At 43.2% G+C, this 22,902-nt stretch overlaps 1 protein-coding gene, 1 long non-coding RNA gene and 2 pseudogenes across 6 annotated transcripts in view; 3 read left to right on the forward strand and 1 right to left on the reverse strand.

Annotated features, from left to right (window-relative positions):
- MRTFB (myocardin related transcription factor B) overlaps window positions 1-22,902 on the forward strand; it is a 177,402-nt gene that overhangs the window by 127,048 nt on the left and 27,452 nt on the right. For 4 of the 5 annotated variants that reach the window (XM_036225797.1, XM_016129788.2, XM_036225796.1 and 1 more), the window contains 6 exons: window positions 3,418-3,483; window positions 5,540-5,595; window positions 6,726-6,801; window positions 10,589-10,750; window positions 12,319-12,497; window positions 21,335-21,472. In XM_036225797.1, the coding sequence (XP_036081690.1) occupies window positions 3,418-3,483; window positions 5,540-5,595; window positions 6,726-6,801; window positions 10,589-10,750; window positions 12,319-12,497; window positions 21,335-21,472 (677 nt within the window). The remainder of the gene's footprint in view (window positions 1-3,417; window positions 3,484-5,539; window positions 5,596-6,725; window positions 6,802-10,588; window positions 10,751-12,318; window positions 12,498-21,334; window positions 21,473-22,902) is intronic. The other variant, XM_036225798.1, reaches the window with a different exon arrangement.
- Window positions 6,814-7,842, forward strand: LOC118606632. Its single transcript, XR_004952561.1, has 2 exons — window positions 6,814-7,354; window positions 7,441-7,842. It is a non-coding gene; the product is annotated as an uncharacterized LOC118606632 (long non-coding RNA).
- LOC118607144 lies at window positions 16,960-17,077 on the reverse strand (annotated as a pseudogene).
- On the forward strand, window positions 18,454-18,572 carry LOC118607356 (annotated as a pseudogene).

Consider the following 22,902-nt stretch of genomic DNA (forward strand, 5'->3'; position numbering starts at 1 on the left):
TGTAGACTTACATGTTTCTTTCTCTTGAATGTAATGATTGGCAAGATGGCCATGGAGGATACTGAACTTTAGTCAGTTCACTGATAGGACGGAGGCCGTGATGTCAGCCCAGTGGCACAGTGCGTCAGCACAGCCGGGCGCCAGGGGAGGGTGCTCCTGGGCTCAGTTTTCAGACGAAGCCGTCGCCTGGCTTCCTAGGCAGCCGCGTCGCCAGCGGCAGCGACCGCCGCAGCAGGTCAGCTCGGCGCCAGTGCCTGGAGCTCCGTTTGGGGCTGCGGAGGCACCAGCTCGTCAGCGCGTGTGGTGCCGGTCACTTCACCGAAGTACCGTTTATCCCGAAGGCGACAGCTGGGCGACAGGCCCCGCAGCGTTCGGTGACCTGGGCGAGAGTGTGAGGAATGCGGGGGAGGAAGACGGTCTCCGGGCTGAATTCATAGAGGTCCCAGAGGAACTCGGCGGAACACCTCGGTCCCACGGCCGTGACCACTGAGGGCGGGCCCTCTGTCTTCGGGGTGTCTTGCCCCCTGCCCAGTCTTGGATAAGCACCGCTAAGTTCCACCCAACTCTCAGTTTTCCAGCATCGCAGGACCATTAAGCCGTTTACATCATTCAAGCCTCGTTCTTCCTCGCCTTGGACCTTCTGTAAGATGCAGATGTGGCTGTCACTTGTCATGAATTATACATTAACTTTTTTACACATCTGATGAGTGGGAAGTACTGAAAGGAAGTTTGATATTTTCCAGAATTGTGAGCCTGCACTGTACCAATTTGATTGGTACTTTTTATAACCATTAGTCGTTCTCAAAAGAGCTTTTATCAAGTTGTGAATGACTGTTATATGAATTAATACTCCGGTTGTGTTTTTAAATCGACCCACAGTGGCGGTGCGCCTCATCTAGTGGGCATTGTGCCTCCTGTTCACTATGATGTGTCCAGTACTGCCCGCCTCTCGGCGAAGCTAAATCAAGCAGGGTCAGCAACAGTCTTAAAAACGTGACTAGTTGTAAGCCTCCTCTTCCATTCATGTTCTTCCCGATGGCTTTTCAAGTGCACACGCCCGGGCAGGCTGCCTGCCTCGCCGCTTTGAGTAATACTTGTCGTGTGATGATGTTGCTGCTTGGGAAGATTACGTAGGCAGTGGTGAGAGCATCGGTTGCTCTCCTACCTTTCAGCAGTGCGACATTAGTAGGGTTGGTTGATTCGCTGTCAGACTGGATGGAAAACACAAACGGTTTGTTTGGTTTTTGTTTTATTTTAACAGTTGGTGACACGCATTCATTTTGTGTGTTACCCTCGAGGTAGGAGATACCTTTGCACGTCAGCGTGAAGGCGCGATTTCTAACAAAGGTGACATAGCTGACAGAGCTGTTGTCAGGCGGCATGAGGGCAGCTGCCCAGGGGACACTCAAGAGACGCTTCAAGGCTAGCCGTGGTCATCACTGTTGGTTTGCAAATCAAGTTGTTGCAGATGTATCCATCATTCCAAGGTGCCATCTCCCAAAACCACATATTGCATTTGATACTTCACGAGTTTAGTGCTTTGTTTGCTTTAAAGCAAAGAAAGGGGCTGCTGATGTTTTCATTATCCTTTCTATTTTACTCCTTCCTTTGAGGACTCCCTTGGGGGAAAGGAAAGATACTGTTAGAGATTCTCCAATGGACACGGACCACCATGTTCCAGAAGTGTCAGCCTTTGAGTTAGAGGTTGTCCTGATCGTTTTTTCCTCTCAGTATTCCTCTTCCTGGGATTTTACCACTTGAATATGACCATCTTAATTTCAGACAAGCATTAACATTCTTGGAAGAGTGTCAGATATGCAGGCGCTCGGGCACTATCAGATCCACAAGTCAACTCCTTGGTTATTTTTGTTCCTAGTAAAGTACAGTGGGAACATGCTATCCTCAATAAACTGTAAATTATCAGGGGAAAGATCTTTGTGTCAGAGCATAATTGATTCAGAGTATCACGAAACATTTTAATACGAGAAACGTGTGCATATATTTTTGACTCATTAAAATTTTCTTTTGCTCTGAGTAATAGAATCTTATGTCAGTTGTTTCAGTTCTAAATGGGATGTCATGAAACTATGATCCTGTGGCCCCCAAAAGTAGCAAAATTTTTTTTCAGTATTTAATAAAGGATGACATATCATAGCAATGAATAAGAAAATATGTTTAAAAGCTCTTTTACAGTCTACCTTCCTTTGGAAGTACATCTAAGATTGCGCTTTGTTCTGGAGTCAGCACAAGGGCAAGCAAAGCACAAAGGGTATGAGGCCCACAGGCCCGTGTCGCCTCGGGTCTTGGGGGCTTATTGCAAATAGGAGCCGCCACTTGTACTGCGTTTGGGTACCAGACCAGTTCGAACGATCCTCCTGTTCGAGCCATCACCCCCTTACTAGAAAATTCTCAGTCTTCCCTACCATTTAAAAAATACACATAGGGAATTTTTTTTTTCTTTTTTGCATATTGACAACCCTTAAGCAGACCCTTTATAATCCTAAACTTGCTTTTCATTCCACGGTTTGAAATAAAAATAAAAATGAAAACTTACAATTGAATATGAAGCAAACCAAAGAAAGTATTTTTTCAAAGTTACTTCATATATTCCTCTCTTTTGAAATAGCTCATCTTCCAGATAAAAATATAAAGATGCTATAAAAGGAACCTCCTTGAGAAATCTAGGGGAAATTTTTATTTTTATTAAATTTGGCAAACTGGATTTCTGTATTTCATGATGGATACTGTGTTTTCTATAAGTTCTAATGATTTATTTTTTTAAACTAAAATGATATGGTGTCAACTGAATTGTAACTTTCTTAGAACTTGTAGAATGAGATGTGTTTTGTTTGTGCAAAGATTATTAAAATTCAAGTTAAGTTAGAAATTTTCCCTTGTGTCATTAGCAGTAGCTCATAGGTCTAATGTTCATCATGCAGTTGATCTTCATTAAAGCTATTTACAGTTTGTTCCAGATGGAGTAAGATCCCTCAAGTAAGTCAATCTTTCACTAAAATACATTTTTGCTATAACTCATTTTTTAAAAAAAAAAAAAAAGCTAAAGGAAGGTCAAGGAATTTCACATTTCCTACAAATAAGATCATGTAAAAGCTAATTGTTTTTATTTGCCAAGTACTATGTGATTGCATTTAAACAAAAAAGACTTAGCTTTCTTCATCAAATGAAGGTCATTATTTAATTAAACAAAAATATTCTGAGAATTTCCGAGTTGACCGAACAGGCAGAAATCACCAACCGATGTCCATTTCACAGTTGAGAGGTGCCAGGTGGTAGTACCCTTATTCAGTTTTGACCTAGAAGATGGTTCATAAAGCTTAGTTATGTCTCCTCTAGAACTTCATAATTGGCTCCTACAGTTGTCTCTAAACTCTAATGGTGATTATTTCCTTTTCACAGTGCTCCAGCTGAGGCTGCAACAAAGGAGGACGAGAGAACAACTAGTGGACCAGGGCATCATGCCACGTAAGATTTAAGTGTGATGTAACAAAATGGGCACGTCCGAGAAGAACCTGTACCACGCTCTGCTTTCAGTTGGAGCCATTTAATCAATATTCCATACCAAAGGAGTTTCTATAAGGATAAACAAGGCTTCATTTAAAACACATTTTGAAAACCAAATGCTGCTTAAAATATTGATTTGAATTTATATCATACAAAGAACACTTTTAGAACTCTAACTCAGCTAACATCAGTTCTTCAAACTGCAACATTGTTTTATTTTAAAATAATTGAAGTAATTGCTCTATATGGTGGATCCAATATTACTTAGACTTGCAGAAGTAACATGATAAAATTAATTCAAAACTTTGTTCTACTTCATTTTTTCCCTACTTAATTTTTCAAATTGATTATCTTTGATGCTATACTATGAGCTATAATATTAAGTGTACCTAAGTTACAGGACTAATAAATGTTATTTGTAATTAATAAAATTTTTCTTGCCCAAATACAGCTTTTTCTCCAGTTATCGCTAAGCTCCAGTCATTCATTTTTGGGAGTTGATTAATTTTAGAATATCTGTCCATGTTGTCTTCTTTACCTTTAATCACCAACTTGGAAAATGGTTTTATGTGTTGTGGGGTACAGTGGTGGTTTCGTGTAGCCCATTAGTATTATTTATATGGATTTTTTTTCTAGAAATTGATTTCGCTAAGAAGTGACTTATTTGGCTTTAAAAAACTAGGAAGGAATTGCAAAATACATTTATGCTTCTCAATCTTCTGAATCACTAATACTACCCTTTTTTTTTTTCCTTTCTTTTTTTTTGCTTAATGATAAGGAATAGTTTTTCTCTGCAGTAGATTTTTCCAAATGAAACTTTTATTCCTGGACTACTATTACTGGAGTATCTAAATATTTTAAAGCTAACATTGTGACAGAGTCAGCTGGTTTGATAATCTGCCAGAATTCTCCACCACTGCATTCTTGCCTATGAACAGGATTGATCAAATAGGATGAAATTATGTTTAACACCATTGCTAAGCCAGCTGTAGTCTGCTTTTGGAAGCTGGTCCCTAGCCAAACCCGCTTGGGCTGGCCTGCTGGGAGTCTTTGCAATGCTTCAAGTACCAGAGCTGACAGTAATAATGCTACCAAGACATGACTGGTCACATTTGGTAAATGACAGCCCAAGTAGTCTTATATCCCATCCACGTCATCTGACCACCCAATGTCATAATTGCAGTGGTGGATATACACAAGATTTTGCAAAGATAAGTGACAGAAATACTGTAGTAGGTGATGTTTTAGTGAACACCACTGACCCTCACTCTGGGATTCTGGAATACTTAACAAACCAGCAGTTAAGGTATCAGACAATCACTCTCTTTAGAGTGATTTGCATTTTGTTTGGTAGAAAGAGCATGAACCTTCCAAATTCAGAATTCTAGATTTAAATCCCACTTCGACCCTCATCTAGCTGTAAGACTTCAAGACTTCATTTAACTCCTTGAACCTTTCTTCTGCACTGAGGCGAATGCCTGCCTGTAGTCGTGATGATCAACGATTTAACTCTCACCGACCACAGAGCACAGGGCTAAGCCCATTGTGGTTCTCAGTAAATGGTAACATGGGTTTGCGAGGCATGGAGGAGGACACTGTGGGATGCAGAGTGTCCTCATGTTCAAGGTTAGGGCACTCGAGGTTAAATGTCCTGGGGACATTTAGGCCTTTCCCATAAAGAGCAAAGACCTGCCAAGGAATGGTCAAACAGTTCTCTTAGAGGTGGTAATTTGCCCCAACTATTGGTTGGAACTAGTCTGACCTGATATTTACATTGTCATTATTTTTACAGCTCTATTTTAAAAGTTCACCCATTTTCTTTGTGAGATACATAATTTCAATTCTGAAACACTTAAGGTTCCAAATGTTATAGATCTAGAAGAACTAGTAAATGAATGAAACTGTAGATGCAAACTATAAGATTAAGAGGGAACATCAACAAGATACATTGTAACATTTGGCTGAAGCATTAACTTCTCTGTTTTTACCATGGAAATGATTTCTTTTCCTCTCACAGCTTTGAAGAGCCCAGCCGCATTCCATGAGCAGATAAAAAGCTTGGAACGAGCCAGAGTAAGAGATCTCAGTTTAAAATGCTCTACTTCTCTCTTTTATTTTAAAGTACCTATGGACAAGTAGCAGTCTTACTCCTAGATATGCCAGTGGAGAAAATACAGTGCATTTCCAGGATGCATGGCACATAGAGCAATCTATTCTGGGGTAGTTTTATCTTGGAGGTTTGTAGGATGTAAGTGACATTCAAATTTTGTTCTTTTGAAACTAGTAACTCGCTTTGTACAAAAGACAAACCACACTTTTCACTTTCTTGCTTTCAGAGCATAACCACAGTTCCTAGAATAATGACAGAGTAATTCTGCCCTTCGTTACCCCAGGAGACCGCAGCCCCAGTGAGGGGCTGACACCAGATCCTTGGGTCTGCGTTACCTGTGCATTTTACCTGTGCAATGACCATGTGGGTGAATCAGGAAGGTTGCTGCGTTCAACTCTGCTTTATTCTTTGAGTTGACTCTGTCGTAGCTGCACAGCAAATTGATGTTTATTCTTTTTCTTTAAAAGGACCATTATGTACCTTTATTCTTTTTGTTTTAGGGAAAACTTCTGTCATGTGTTATGAAAAGCATGTTCCAAAAATTCCATAAGAATTTTCCCAGGACATAATGATGATCTCTTAGAGTCTTATAAAATGTAAAACTCGTTTTAAAGTCTTATTGTTTAGAGTTGAGTACAGTTCTGAATAAGAAAATATGACCAAGGATGTGAACTCGTCAAAGACAGTACATGATCATTTTTAGGAAATCTGTTATCTAGGTGAATTTTTACTTGACCCAATGCCTAGATTTTATGGATTTTAGATACTTAAATGTTCAAAATCCTATGTCTATTCAAAACTCAGCTTCAAAATTATGAGCCTTTGCCTTTCTGAAGTTTTAAAATAAAAGCCTACAAAGTGCTCGCTTTGTACCAGTATAGACGTCAAAGCCCTGTACAATTTTGAAGGCTGGAATTTAAATCATGTATTGGATAATAGTCTCTCAAAATACTAATTTCTATTCTTCCTTTCAAAATCATCACCAAAAGGGTATCAATTTATTTAAATGGAGTACCTTGAGAGAAAAAAATATATATAAAACCACAGTAAGTCAACAATTTATGGTAAGACTTTTTTCTTTTTTTTTTTAAAGACTGAAAACTTTTTGAAGCATAAGATCCGGAGCCGACCGGACCGCTCCGAGCTTGTCAGGATGCACATTCTAGAAGGTGAAGGTTTTACTTCTACATATTTTGCTGCATTTTCTCAAGAGAAGAAGTGAGAATGTCACCATTTCTGTTTATTCCCATTTTAATAACTTTTTACCCCACAGGCTGACATCCTTCACATTGTATAGCAACGTGAAGACGCAATTAAATATTACGTTAGATACGTGGGGAAGGTTTGCTTCTCCAAATAACCAGCCGACGATGGGCTCTTCCCCACCAGCTGGTGCCGTAGTTGTCTTTCCCACACTGTTCTGGAAAAACAGCTTTGGTCCAGAGGACTCCTTCACCAGTGAGGGACCCATGCCCTCTCCTTAAGTCATAAAGAGTGTGACCGCCACAAGTCTAACCCTAGATTTCAAGCTGCTTGGGCTCTGTTATGCCTACCTGGCATGATGTCCACACCCAGCATTTCTCCTTTGTTGCTATTTACACACAACAGTCCAGCTCGATCTGACCATTACCAGAACCGCCACCCTCTGGGCCCACCGGATTTTCTCGATAAGCTAGCCTCATCGGCTGCGAAGCGTGGAGGGACAGCTCTGTTCCATTTTTGGTGAGACGCAAGGCTCAGGCCAGTATGTTTTTCTTTCTAAAAACAAAGCATTCTTAAAAGCTGATTTCTCCACCATTGTTCCCTAGGTTACATTTTCTGGCATTGTTCTGCTTCTCTGACCAATTTATTGGGCAAGACAAAAACATCGCTTTGTGATAGTCCTGAGCGTGTTAAACCTTGAGAAAATACAGAAGAATCTGAAAATTCCCCAAACATCTAGAGACAGTTATCAGGTAGAAGGACCATTAGATTTGTTCCCTTTGGCCTTATGATAGAGCTAGTATTAGAATTGGGTTGGCATTACAAAGTATTAAACTGTAACAAAAGGAACAGCATCCCAAAGACCAGACAAGGCCAAAAATAAAATATTTTGGAAGCGATATGGTCGCTCTTATCAGAGGTGTTCATTCATTGGCCACTGTCTGCACCAGAAGCCCAGGTGAGCCAGACGGATGCCTGTCTTCGTGAAGCTTACAGATAATAAATGGGAAAAGAAATGGGGTACAGATTGCGAGGGGTGTAAACAGGCTGACAGCATGTGAAGGGTGCCGTAAAGACGTTCCAAGCATCAGGCTTGTCTGTAACTCCAAGTAAGGTCTCTTCTAATCCGGAGACTCTGTGATGATGTGACCATCTTCACATCAGGGGCAGGAGGGGAGAAGTTTATGGCTTTCTCTACTTTGGGTTATGTCCTCAGAAGTCCACTGGACTGAAAAAGCTTTTCCAGAACTCCAGTGGTAGGGTAGGAGTGGCTGCCAGCTGTCAGGGATAAGTGGATCTTCAGAGAACCAGATTTACTTATAAGTAACTAGGTAAATGGCTCCTTCTGTGCCGGAAAATATCTTGACCTGTAAGGGACAGTTTTGTAGGACTAATGCTGTCTGTCTCCACTTGCCTTCTAACTATAACAGGCTTTATTAATGTAATTAAAACTAAGGCAAATATATCAAAAGGAATCATACTTGCTTTTTTTTTTTTTTTTTTAAAGAAGGCTACCCAAGGTTTAAAAACCTAACTGTGTATGTGAATGAACTATAAGTGATGTTTTGAGGACATCCATTCACAAGCTGAGATTATTGAAGGAAGAATGTATCACTTTCGAGTTTTTAAAATATCTTAGAACCATTTTAACTTATTTTAACATTATTCCAATTTTGATCAGCCTGGTTGTTTGGGAGGAAGAAGTGTAAATTATTTTCTGAAGTTCAGCAGCTTAAAATCCAGCCTCAGCCTCATGGAGATGAGGAAGCAATAAGACTACAAACAGAAACATACCAAAATGCCAGCCTCCGACTATTTGCTTTTGGAGTATTTTCTTTCTAAACATATTCCCGGTATCACTGGATGGTGTCAGTGAGAGAGAGCAGAAAGGCAGAAGGCTCTCCCAGCGAGGTCTTAACAGAAGCGTTAAGTATCAGCCTAAAAGTGGTTCGCCTGACCTAACTCTCCCCGCCTGTCATCTTCCTGTGTGCTTAGGAGTGTTTTGTCCAGCAAGGCTGAGGCCACCGTTATGTGGGAAAATTATACAAATGAGATAACCAAACACGTTATTTTAACATATAGAAATGTGTATTTATATGCCAAAATTCTGACCGAGGGCTAGGGCCTTCGCTTTGGGAAAGGCTTCAGTGAATGGAGCTCACATCCTCTTTGCATAAAGCAGTCATTGTACATCATCTGCGATTTCCATTTAGTGGAACAAAACTTAAAGACACTTGAAAAACAATCTGACTTTAAAAATCTAGATCTTCCCAAATCTTTTAGTCGTTAGTAGCCCTAATTTGACAGTAATTTTTTGTAATGACTCGCCTTTATCAAGTTGTTTCAAAGCATTTAACTTAGGTTTCCAAGAAATAATTGTATTTTTGCAGTTTATTGTTTCCCCATAACATTCAGGTACTTACACATTGACAGGAGCAATCCCAGCAGTTATGAACTATTTTGCAGGCAGTCAAGGTTGGCTTTGGCAAGCGTGTGACTCAGCTGGTAGAGAGTAGTACTGTACGCTGGCCCTTGAACTCTGCGGATCCACTTATATGAGCTCTTTTCCAATAAATACTATAAACGTATTTTCTCTTCCTCATGTTTTTCTTAATAGCATTTTTCTTTTCTCTAGCTTACTTTATTGTAAGAATACGGTATGTGACACATAGGCATAAACTATGTGTGACTCAAGTGTGTTATCAGCAGGGCTTCCGGCCAGCAGTGAGCTGTTAGTGGTTGAGTTTTGGGGGAATCAAAGCTTATAGGTGGATTTTCGACTGTGTGGTGAGTTGGTGCCCCTAACGCCCAGGTTGTTTGAGGGTCACCTATACTCAGATATGCTGGTGGGTAGTTTACCGGCCATGGCTTTCATGGAGCTTTAGGCTTCAATCAGGACATTTTACCTGCAAAACGAAGATCAGTTAACCCTGAGATTACTCGTAGGGAATTTCATTAGAAGACTTACTGTGTAATTTAAGAAGCAAGCAACTTTCAGAATTTGGGGTTAACACCTCATCATTATTTCAAATCAATTATAAACATTATTTAGAACAGTCTAATGAATGTTAATGAGTTACCATAAACACAAATAATTAACAGAATTATGCAAATTAGCAAGTTACATTTATAGCAGTTTCACATCTGTTGTACAACTTCGTGCATTTGTAAGCAGATGAGTTGTGACTGTTAATCACTGTGTACGGTGAGTGAAGATTCTTAACAGACACTAGCTTACATGTTCAGAAATAAACCCAAATTCTTAATTATGGCGATCCAGTCTGAGACAACACGATTCGTAGGTCTTCCCACTGACTCCTACAGAGAAGCTCGTATCCTAAGCTATGAGCCCCCCTCAGAGGCTCTGACTTGTAATGTGGCCATGTCTAAACCAGATCTTGAGCCATAGACCACGTCTGCCTCGTGCATCCTCTGTGTGTCCAGTACCTAATAACTGTGAATATGACCCCCCTGTCATAAATGCACAGTTGCGGTATCCCATTTTTCGCTTGAATTCATGTTCATTTGAGTCAGAGGGCATGCATATTGACAATATAGACAATATAAAGCTACCCAGAACTAAAAATATAAGCTGTATACTGGAGCATTCTTTAACAGTCATTTTCTCTTGCCATAAATATCTTGAGAACACATAAATATGCTTAAACCAAGTTAAATGAGTTGGCCTGAAATAGCATTATGGAATAGAGATGGTAATTCAAGTGATGGTTAAAACTGTGTTTCTTCTTTCAGAAACATTTGCAGAGCCATCCCTGCAGGCCACTCAGATGAAGCTGAAGAGAGCTCGCCTGGCGGACGATCTGAACGAGAAGATCGCGCAGCGCCCCGGCCCCATGGAGCTGGTGGAGAAGAACATCCTGCCCGTGGACTCCAGTGTGAAGGAAGCGATTATAGGCAAGCCTCTCGAGTTCACCATGTTCTGGGAAGTTTTAGATCAAAACAAATTTAGTTAAAAAGACCAGTATTGTTTTCCGGGTGAATTAGAGATTAAATGGGCACTGATTCCTATTATTACTGACACACACACACACACACACACACACACACACACGCGTGCGCGCGCACACACACACACACACGCGTCGCTCGCTATCCTAGAGGGTTGGTTCCAGGACCCCCCACAGATACCAAACTGGAGAACGCCCAAGTCCTGTATTTAAAATGGCGTAGTATTTGCATGTAACCTACGCACATCCTCCTGTGTACCTTAAGTCCTCTCTTGAGTACTTGTAACACCTATGTAAGTATTTATTACACTGTGGTGTTTAGGGAGTAATGACAAGAAAAAATGTCTACACTTGTGCAGTACAGATCCAACCCGACTAGGCAGTACGTGTCAGCAACAGCGTAACTTTTATCAGGTATTTTCGACCTGGGGCCGTTTGACTCTGAGGATGCAGAGCCCGTATACACAGCGGGCCGGCCGCGCGGCCCGTGTTGTGAGGCCAGCATCACTGGCCAGTCAACACGGATTCTTGTCTCAGGTTCAATCTTTAAGTTCTGATTTCAGCATCGTATTTTCTAAGTTAAACTTACTGTATTATACTGTTTAGTTTCTGTCTTGTTGGAAATGCTTACAAACTTCATTACGTCCGTTCTGCATACTTCCAGGAAAGATAAAGAATAGCTTGTCAGTGTCAGTCCGCCACGGCGAGGGGCAGGCGAGAGCGGGCGCGCTCGTCACGCGGCGTCCTCCCCGCTGTCCCGCTCTCGTCATCTCGGCTACTGAAGGCCCCACCCCCACCCCATTTCTCTTGGTGTGGCCTTTACGGGGGAAAAAAATCCAGAACAATGCCGCCTACTCAACCAACAATTTTTAAAAGTTAATATCCTACTTAAAAAGACTATGGTAGTTTCATTACTCGTGGGGACTTTTTATTTTGCATTAGCATGAGGCTCACTCTTAGGCAATGTCAGTAATTCTGAGTGGTGTCCACGCGGCCCCCAGAAGGCAGGCGTCGGTGTATCCGGCCGCCCCACGAGGGGGGACTGAGCAGGATTCCCCGTTGAAGCCGCGTTTCCCCCTACCTCAGTGTGTTTTTACCAGCTGCATTTCAAATCAGGATCCAGACAAGGTCCGCACATCGCCTTTGCCTCGATGGACCTCTTCCGTCTTACTCTTTCAGTGGCTCTCCCTCCTTTCTTTTCTTACTATTTATTCATTGGTAAATAGGCTTGTTTTGTTCTCTAGCATTTCCATAGTCTGGATTTTATGTTCTTGTCTCCTGTACTTCCTGTAGCTGGTAGTTGGGTCCAGAGGCTTGATCTGACTTGGGTTTGATTTCTTTTCCCCAAGTGCTCATCGTGGGGAGTGGCATGCTCTTCCCTTGGGTGATATGTGAGGGTCATTTTTTTTTTTTTAACCAGCTTAAGTTTTTATTAAAAAAACCAATCTTTCTCTTTGTCATTTTAAGCCTGGTATTCCAAGGCCAATATAAATTAAGAATCTTTTCTTTCTCTAGGTGTTGGGAAGGAAGACTATCCGCAGACTCAGGGCGATTTCTCATTTGACGAAGACAGCAGCGATGCTTTGTCTCCGGACCAGCCCGCCAGCCAGGAGTCGCAAGGGTCAGCCGCGTCCCCCAGTGAGCCCAAAGTCAGTGAGTCGCCATCTCCTGTGACCACAAACACTCCAGCCCAGGTACTGGCTTCCTCGTGTTTACCCCTAAATAGAGAAAGTACTTTGTTTATTATATAGCAAGTGTATATGTTGTATTTTATGTATCTACACATTCTCACTAGAAGACAAGTTTGAAAATGTGGGAAAATAAAAATTTTCACCTGTAATCTAGCCACTGTTAACATTTTTCAATAGATTCTTACATTTTATTTCTATTCTGTATACACATTTTTATCTTACAGTTTTGCAAGACACTTTTTAAATTTTTTCACATAATTTTTGGGGGGATATAATTCACATACCATAAAATCCACCTTTTCTTTTAATCTTTACCATTTTAAATTGTATGGTCCGGTAGCGCTGAGTATACTCACACTGTCGTGCAACAATCTCCAGAACTGTCATCTTGCAAAACTGAAACTATACCCACTGAACAGCTCCAGCTCCCTCTTCGCCCAGGCCTGGGCAGCCACTATATTTCTGTCTCTCTGAATTTGACCACTGCAGGTATCTCCTGTAAGTGGGCTCACAGTATCCGTCGTCTACCACTGTCTTATTTCACTTAGCATAATGTCCTCAAGGTCCGTTCACGTTGTAGCATGTGACAACAGCTCCTTTATTTTTAAGACTGACTCATGTGCTGATGTATGGATATACCACATTTTGTTTACCCACTTGTCAGAGACATTGGGTTTCTTCCATCTGTGGCTGTTGTGGGTAATGGTGCTGTGTACACAGGTGTGGAAACATCTGTTTGAGAGCATGCTTTCAATTTTTTGGAGCACATGCCGGAAGAGGGGGAGCTGCGTCACGCGGTCATTCCATTTGTGATTCGCTGAGGAGCCTCCGCACTGGTGCCCGTAGTGGTCGTGCCATTTCATGCTCCTGTCAGCAGTGCACGAGGGTTCCAGTTCTTCCACGTCCTTGCTGACACTTGGTAATTTATGCTCTTTTGATAGTAGCCATTCCATGGCGTGAGGTCGTATCTAACTGCGGTTCCGATTTTCACTTCTCTAATGCTTAGTGATGCCGAGGACCCGCTCATGTGCTTATTGGACATTCGTATATTATCTTTGGAGAAATGTCTATTCAAGTCCTTTGCCCATTTTTAAAAAATCAGATTATTTGTTTTTCGTTGTCGAGTCGTAACTCTTCATATATTCTGGGTATTAACCTCTTATCGAATGTACGATTTGGAGATATTTTCTCCCGTTCCATGTGTCCCCTTTTCACGCTATTGACAGTGTCCTTTGATGCACAGAAATTTTTAGTTTGGTATATAGTCCCTTGTCAATAAATATATATTTGTATCATTGTAATTGCTACATAGTCTTCAGTTGAACTTAGACACTGTATCTATTGTAACCAGTTCCCTACTGTTGGTTATTTGGAGTTGTTTCCTGTGTTCCACTCTTTTACACACACAGTAAGAGCCTCTATTGTATTCTCACGTGTTAGACACTAGTCTCGTTATTTCTTTGGATAATTACCAGATATCGGAATGGATTTGGACCTTTGGTAGGCAGAATATAAGCACTTTAACCGCCTTCGGGAAGATAATACAGATTTCCATACTCACTGCCTTTTCCACAAGTCAGTAATATCATTACTTTAAACCTTGCACACTGTCGGGAGATTCGAATGTTTTAATTGCCTCCTTGATTTTGGTTAGATTGAATTCATTTGGTCCACAGATATTTAATGAGCACCTATTTTGTGTCAGATTGTATTGGGAACTGACAGTCTAATGCATGCAAAGGAATCTAATAAATATTTTTGATAATTGCATTGGAAATTCAAATGTCTTAGGTGTTTGTGTTTCTTTCGGTTTTATAAAAACTCTTATGCTGCACATAATTTGCTGGGTTTTTTTTAATCTCTCTTATGGTGTTCTTGACTTGCTGAAATTTTAATTGGATTTTGTTATTTTAAAGTCAAAACTATTGAGCTACTTAATGAGATTGGTCAAGTTCCATAGAAAATACTCTCGTAAAAGCTGAGCATCATAGAATTTTGAGTTGGAAGGCAGTTTAGCATTTACCCGCCTTAGCCCTCACACCGGGGGCGGCCCGGGTTCAGAAAGGTATGGGAGGAAAGCGTGTGTATGTTTTCTTACAGCATCTCTTTCCATTCCCGAATGCCAGTTGGGTAGTGACTGTCCTTCGGCTTCATTTTCTCCCTTGCACTTATCACCCGTGATCTGAAATGCAGTAGCTTCGTTATTGTGTTTGTGTCTTAAGTAAACCGAGCCTATGAGGACAGGGGCTTTGACTCAGACGACAAGACCTAGGTAGTGTGTAGTGTGCGTGTGCGCGTGTGTCTTGCACACCTAAGGCAGGGCCTGGTACGGAGGACGGAAGCCGGTAGCGTGAGCACGAGGGCCGTGCCGCCACACTGCGCGCGCCCGCCCGCGGGCAGGGCCCTCCCGCCCCGGCGTGCAAGGTGGCGCTGGCAGCCGCGGTTCGTGTTCTCTCGGAGCAGCTCGGGGGCGAGAGTGGCCACCCCTTCAGCCTTGCTGGAGCCTGGCCCGGAAGAAGGACGAGGGCCAGTGACCAGCCCGCGGTCTGAAAGGGAGAGCCAGGGGCCGGCCCCTACTGCCTTCTCACGTGTTCGCCGCGCCCTGGTTTTGAGCTTTAAAAATAGGGCTAAAAAGAATGCCAAGTATGCAAGTAAATACCCTTAAAAAACAGTTCTCCTCATCCACGTGGGTGGCTTGCTCTCTGCTTCTGTCTGAATAGCTCAGGATATCAGACTGCTGTTAGCCTGGCCTTAGCTTTCCGTGACAGGATTTCTGTCACCGTCGACCTGGCAGTGGCTTCGCGACAACTCCACCTGTGCAAGGGATGGGCCTCCTTTTCCCAGCATTGCTTGTACTGTTAGGTTTTTCTTCGGTCTTGAAACTTGGTCTCCAGCTAAGTTCGTAAGTGAGAAAGTTTAACCAGAGGCGGTCCCACCAGTGGGCTGGCATTCCAGGATTCCTTGAAGGGCAAGAGGAACAGCAGTGTTTCTTGAAGAATAAATACCATCTATTTGTTGCCAGTGCCGTGCACACTTGAGCCTCGGGTCATCCCCACCGTAGCGCCCGGTTCACAGCCCTGGAGATGCCCGCGGGTGCAGTGGGTGCCACCCGCTGTCCCCTGCGGGCCGGGCATTGCACTGGACCCTCCCACCCCTCACCCCTGCCCTGCGGGGAAGAGAACCCAGGACACAGCGGGCTCGCCACAGCCTCCCCTGCCACTCCACTTCGCGCCGCACGCCCGAGCTTTCTTAAGTGTGTCCTTCAGTAAATTCCCTCGTATTGCATGCTTTAGTGTTTATAAGTAAGGAATCTGACAAAGATTCATATTATACTTTTATTCATGCAATTAAAGAAGCATCTCCCCGTTACCGTGTTGTACTGATGTCAAAGAAAGCTACTCCTCCAGGTAGGATTGGGAGGACGTTGTCGGTTTGTTGTTGGTTTCATTTTTTAAGTCAGCTACAGAGGCCAACTTTACAACACTTGTAAAGTCTGAGATTTTTACGTCATCTAGAAGTGATAATTAGGTTTTGTTTTGACAAATTTTATACTTCTGACAATGAGGATGAGCAAGGTCTCATAAGTAAGCCATGCACTCACATACTAAATAATCAGATTACACTAACTTTTATGACAAATACTTATCCGTAGAGGCCTGAATAGGGTATCAAAGATAACGACTGTAATTTCTGTTGTTACCTCTTCAATCGTGCTTTTTATAACATATCAAGAGGATTCCACCGCTGCTAATACTGAGATTTCGAGTTCGTTTCCAGCCTTAATGGTGAACTTGTGTTCCATCCCAATTCTTATTTCCCTTGTGACCAACAGGAAAGTGCCAAAACCAGTGCATGCTGCAGAATACACCTTTTAGGTTTATTCGTAAATAAATAAATGTTTATTGAACATAATTGAGATGATTAAAAACTAATGGCTCACATTGCCGAGCCCAGCGCTGAGCTACTTGTTCTGCGTGTCACCTGGAGCAGGTGTCATGAAAACAGCGTCTGTTTAGCCCGCACAGGGTTCAAAACAATGACTTTGCTCCCATTAGACCAACAGTTTGAGATTTTCCTTAAGACTGTTTCCTGACACATTACTCTGTCATCCTCTTACGACTCAGAGTGACAGCTGTTAGCATGTGTTACTTAAAAATACATAACATCATTTCCTCAACTGTACAGTCTACCGAAGTGTCATAACTCGGTTACCAAAAACGAATAATAGCAGTTCTAATACTTACCATGCTGCCACGTTCTGGCCCCTCACAGTCACTTTGACTAACTTGTGAATCACCAACAGGGTCACACCAAGGTCGTAGTGGACATTCTGCCTGATTTCCGAGACTACAGTATAGTAAACAATGTGTGGCAGCTTCAGAAAGAGGACTGTGTTTAAGTGAGGTGGACATCGGCTCTAGGGTTTTCAAAGTCGATCTAAAGTAGTTATAACATTTTTCTTTATTGCCTACCGCACCTGGTCTTCCTAGGTGGTCTCCCATTCAAGTACTAACCAGCCCGACTCTGCTTAGCTTCCGAGATCAGATGGGATCGGGCTTGTTCAGGGTGGCATGGCCGTAGACATTTAATAACATTTTTACGTTGACCCTTCTATGAAGTTACTGCCAAAAGTAATGGATTCATTCGTGGTTGGAGTAGATCAGTGATACTCTGAGTGATCACCCTTCTGCTTTGTGGCATTATTTTAGTTGTTGTAGTATTAGTTATAATCGAACTATTAAAAATCAGTGTACTAAATAGCTTCACGTTTAGATGTGTGTGCATGCATCTGCATGCTTAACACTGTCTCACAGTGATAGGAAATCTCACTGTAAAAGAAAATCTATGTCAACAGTGGCAGAATAGGAAGGACCAAGCCCTTGTTGTCCCACAGAAACATTAAGTAAACTACAGACTGACTAAAATAACATTATAAGAGCTCTGGAAACCAGTCAGTGACCTCTACCAACCAAATACCCAGTCAAGAAAAAGGTAGAAAATGTCATGGTGTTTTTACTCACCCTTGCCCGTGCTCCCTGGCAGGACATCATCACAGAGCAGCCCGGTACCCAGCTCCCCGCCTCGATGGAAGGGGCAGAGCACAGCTTGCTTGCAGCGTTCTGGCCTGTCTGCGGCTTTCTGTCTTGCCCGACTCAGAATCAGACAAGTAAAAGCTCGTGGTTTGGCTTGCAGGCTGTGGCATGAGCCGTGACGTGTGAACAGAGGCTGCAGACCCACACACACCTGGGTGTGATTTAGTTTGTAACTCCACTTTTTATTTTCTACAGGATTTAAGCCACAAATGCACAGAGAAATTACCTGTTAATGACTACACAGTATATCATGACCTAACTTGTGGCATCAGTAATATAAAGTGGAAGACGTGGCTGTAAAGAAGTAGTTTTTGTATGAAAATGAAGTTGATGTTATATTTAATCCCCATGGTAACCACAAAAGAAATATCTAAAGGAAATGAGAAAGGAGTCACTACAGAAAATCAAACACATAAATGGGAAGACATCCCATGTTCATGGATTAGAAGACTTAGTATTAATTACTGAGATGTCAATACTCCCAAGAAATCTACAGATTCAGTGTGATTCCTATCAAAATCCCAATGATGATTTTTTGCAGAAGTAGGTAAATTCATCCTAAAACTTATAAGGACTCTTAAGGGACTCCAGATAGCCAAAACAGTCTTGAAAAAAGAACAAAGTTGGAGGTATCACACTTCCCGATTTCAAAACTTGCTACAGAGCTACGGTAGTCAAAGCAGTGTGGTTCTGGCATAAAGACAGATATAGACCAATGGAATAGAGAGAAACAAGTCTTCATTTGTACGTTTAAAAAATTTCGACAAGGGTGCTAAGGCCCTCAGTAGGGAAGGGACAATATTTTCAATAAATGGTGTTGAGAAAACTGGATATCCACAAGCAAAAGAATGAAATTAGACCCTTATGTCTATGGCCATGCCACCCTGAACAAGCCCAGTTCCGTCTGATCTTGGAAGCTAAGCAGGGTCGGGTCTGGTTAGTACTTGGATGAGAGACCACCTAGGCAGACCAGGTGCTGTAGGCATAAAAGGTAAAAACATAAAAACAATAAGGGATTATAAGATGACAAGGTCCTTGCAGTCTGTGAGGTCAACCAAGGGTTGCCTCACCTAAAAAAAAAAGTTGGACCCTTATCTAACACTATATGAAGATTAACTCAAAATGGACGACCTAAATATGAGCTAAAACTTTAAAACCCTTAGAAGAAAACATAAAGGAATGCTTTATGACATTGGGTTTGGCAATGATTTCTTAGTTATCACACCAAGGCAACAACAACAACAAAAAAGATATAATTAGGCTACGTCAAAATTAAAAACTTATGTGCATAAAAGGACACTATTAACAATAAAAAGCAACCCACAGAACGGGAGGAAATACTTGCAAATTTTCTATCTAATAAGGGGTTAATACCCAGAATTTATAAAGGGATCCACAACTCAACAACAACAACAAAAAATCTTAATTAAAAAATGGGCAAAGTACTAGAATAGACATTTTTCCAGAGAAGATAAACAAATGGCCAATAAAAACATGAAAAGTTGCTCATCGTCATTAATTGCTAAAAAGTAAAAAAGCAAATCGAAATCACAATCTCAACTAACACCACTAAACTGGCAACTATCAAAATAGTGTAAATTAACAAGTGACAGCAAGGATAAGGAGAAACGGAAGCCCTTGCACACTGTTGGTGCGATGGCGAAATGGTGCAGTCACTATGGAAAATGGTACGGCAGTTCCTCAGAAGTTAAAAATAGAATTACCGTATGACCCAGAAAATCCACTTCTGGGTATACGCCCAAAAAAATCAAAAGCAGGGACTTGAGTGGGCATCTGTACACCCGTGTTCACAGCGCCAATGTTCACGTTAACCTCAGGGAGGAGCAGCCCACGTTATTCTTGTGCTCTGCTGGAGTCCGGATTGCCGGGTAGCAAGGTCACACTGAAATGCCAGAAGAGCTCTTAAGATGTCCGTGCCAATAGTCAAGGCAGAAGCCGGCTAGTCGGGGCCTAGAAACATAAGCAAAACATCTTCATAGATATTACAGTCAGCGTCGCATTTGGATTATTGACACTGGCTGCTGTCGAATGCATCGTCCCTGTCATATCAGTCGGGGGCTGGGATGGCCACATAGCCTGCAAGCTTAGTAAATTTATCTGCAGGGAAATACATTTCAGAATTCAAATATCTGACTCTTATGCCAGTTATTTAATAGCCAAAGAATGTTTTTCCCTGTGTGAAAATTGTCCCAGAGTAAGTATCCTCATTTCCCAAAAATGTTCTGCATGAAAGGAAAACAGCGTAAAACCCTTTCTCTTAAAGCAGTGATCATCTGGGCCACCATCTTCCACGTCATGTCAGAGGTTTGTTCATTGATGAGCCGGCTGTCTCAGGGCCATTTGAGGCAAAAGTCAGCCGGGAACATAGGTGTCAGAACTTTGGGATAAGTCCTTTTGTTTCTGTTTGAACACGAAATCGAGTATAGCCATCTTTAAAAAGTCAGGTCTTTTATGTTGTCAGCACTATGCTTACTGACAATTACGTAAAGGCCGAAATCAACAGCAAAATGAAAGCAAACCTCAGGAAGAGAGAGCCGCCGTGGGCGCGCACAACCGAGGGCGCACTCACACCTGTACTCACAGTCCCCACAGACTTGAGAGTGCGACCTGGCATGAGTAAAGCCACGAGGAATTTCCATTCACCCATTAAAAAAATATTTATTGAGTAACTAGTATGGGCCAAGCTTCATATTTCTTGCTGCTAATAACCCTCTGACTTTTCAGGTCATTTATTTTAAGGAGGGAAAATACAGTTTGCTATTTTTAAACCCAAATACTTCAACAGGAGAACTGATTTTGATGGTTGTAATGAATTCGAGAGTTGTTCAGAGAAGTCTGATAAAGGAAGACATTTTCCCTTAAGATAAGGCTGGTAATAGTCCAAGGAGCAATCGACAGGCAACATTTAACTGAGTTACTGTGATAGTAATGCCTCTCTCCAGCAAATGAATACTTGAAATCTCCAAAAAGTGGATTGCTGGTGGGACCAGGTTGTTAGGTGGCTGATAAAAAACTAACGAAGCCTTCTGTAGCTTTCGTTGTTAATGTGACCTCCACACTGAGATTCAGTAATTGCTTATTTTGGTCCAGGTAAAAATTAGCTTCTTGCTTTCAGCGCATGGGTTCCACTGATGAAACAGGTCAGTCTTACCAGAACATAGCCTTCAGCTTTTCCCCTGTCGCAGGAACCGGGGGGACGGCTGACGAGAGTCAGCCGGGTTGGCAGCAGGAAGGCAGGGTTTGGGTTCCGACTGCGATGGATGGGCTTCTGGGAGAGCAGGTCCCCTCGCCGGGCACCGCCCGCCGTGGGTCTGGGGGCAGCGGGGTAGGCGGGGCGCCGCACAGAGGACTTCGAGGACCTGCGAATTAGCCCGGACGAATGTGACCCTCAGGGCGGGAACACCTCAGGAAGGCCATGTACTGGTTTGATCATTTTTACGTGAGTCTTGGATTTCTTTTCTGCCAGAAAAGGGTGGTTCTGACCATATTTCTGAAAACACTACAGTTGAGTCAATCTCACCTTCCGTGGTTTAGCTTCCCATTGCCGTGGGGGCTTCACGGAGGTCAGGCGTGGCATTCCTCCCCTGGGGCTCGGACGGGACGATACGCTTTTGCTTATTTTCTAGCGGACTTGTTATTGTAATGCGATCATTCCCTTAAAATTCTGTTGCTGGTCTCGCCGCCATCGATCTCACAGACCCCTTCCCTTTCTGCCTTCTCCGCCAGCTCACTTCGGTGTCCCCAGCAGTTCCTGAATTCTTGAAAACTCCTGCCACTGCGGATCAGCCCGGCGCAAAGCCCCCAGCCGCCGTGCTCCCCGCAAGCTCTGCGTCCTCAGCGAAGCCCGGGCCAGCGCTGGTGAAGGTGGGTGCCCGCAGAGGACGGAGGCGCGTGTCCGTGCCGCCCAGCCTGCCTGGTAGCCCGCGGCCTTGAACACAGAGCCGTGGGAGGACTTGCTAGACCGGGCCTTACCGTTTGACACTACCGCCTTCCAACAGAGGACCCGTCGTCCAGTAGTCACAGAAGGAGAGCAGAAAGCGCAGTCTGCACGAGGCTGCGGGAGCAGCGCAGCCTGGCGTCAGGCCGTCCTGTGGGCAGGGCCACCGAGGCGGGGCGAGGCAGGTCGCTTTAGCACAGCACGCGGGAATCGCGAATCCACAGATGTCTGTACTGGTCACGTGATTTCGGACTTTACACACAAGGTCAAACTCAGTGGTATTCCAGATATATTGCATGATAGGTTAAAGGTCTTAGGGAAGCAGATACATTTTTGAGATTTAGCAGATTTGGCCCGATGAAGCTTAGCTCGTTGTTCAGATCAGTGCAGATTCGTGGCACTGTTCCCTGCATTTTACTCGGTCAAAATAGTTCAGTTAGAGTAAGTCTCAAGGAAGATTAAAATTTAATATATAGTGCATTTTTTTTTAAGTTTTTTAAAACATATTTAGAACTAAATAAAGGGCTGGGAACCTGAGGAATACTTTAATCCTTTCAGATGTGGCTTTTGCCAAAAGTAGCAGAATGCAGATCTTATGCTTTTAGACCTAAAAAAGGACATGAGAGAGCTAGCTGAGCCTCTCACCACCTTCCAGATGAGGGGACTGAGGCCCAAAGACGTGAAGAAGTGACAAGGCCGGGAGGAACCCCCATCTCCCGAACACCGGCCCAGCCATCTCTCCGCCCTCTCAGGACTCCTCGGAGGCAGTTAGCCTGGTGCATTTTCACTGCCGTTTGTCCCCTGGGCCTGTTCTTGTCCTTCCTAGAGAGACGGCTCTCTCTGTCAGTGTGGCCGAGTGTCTGTGGCTTCAGGGCACACGTCAGTGTATTTCACCCTCTTCCGTCGCTTAGTACTGGCACCAGACACTCCAGTGGGCAGCAGGTGGCAACCGTGCCAATAAAGTCAGCTCCTTCCTCCTCTTCCCACGTCCTGAGCACGTACAGAGAGGCTTTGGACTGCCAGCCTGGCTTTTCTGCAGGTACCGAACATCTATTCCCTGCTTCTCCTAGTCTCCGAAATTCCGCTCTTCACCAGTGTCGACCTTTAGGCCTTGGTTCGCGGGCACGAGGCATTGGTCAAGCACGTGGGATTCGGGGTGGTGGTGACCAGAGCACTGTACAGCGGAGGGAGGGACAGGTGTGCATTCTCTGCGGTCTTCTCTGAGGAGAACCGTTTCCCATCCTCACTTCCCGAGAGAACAGACACGTGCCGGCTCGCGGTGACCGCAGGCTTGGTCTGAGGGATTCGGTTCTTGCGTTTATGGCCCCTCCCTCTTCACCAGGCCCCTTTCTGATTG

The sequence above is a fragment of the Rousettus aegyptiacus genome, unplaced genomic scaffold (genome assembly GCF_014176215.1).
Source record: "Rousettus aegyptiacus isolate mRouAeg1 unplaced genomic scaffold, mRouAeg1.p scaffold_m13_p_8, whole genome shotgun sequence".
NCBI classification, from domain to species: domain Eukaryota; kingdom Metazoa; phylum Chordata; class Mammalia; order Chiroptera; family Pteropodidae; genus Rousettus; species Rousettus aegyptiacus.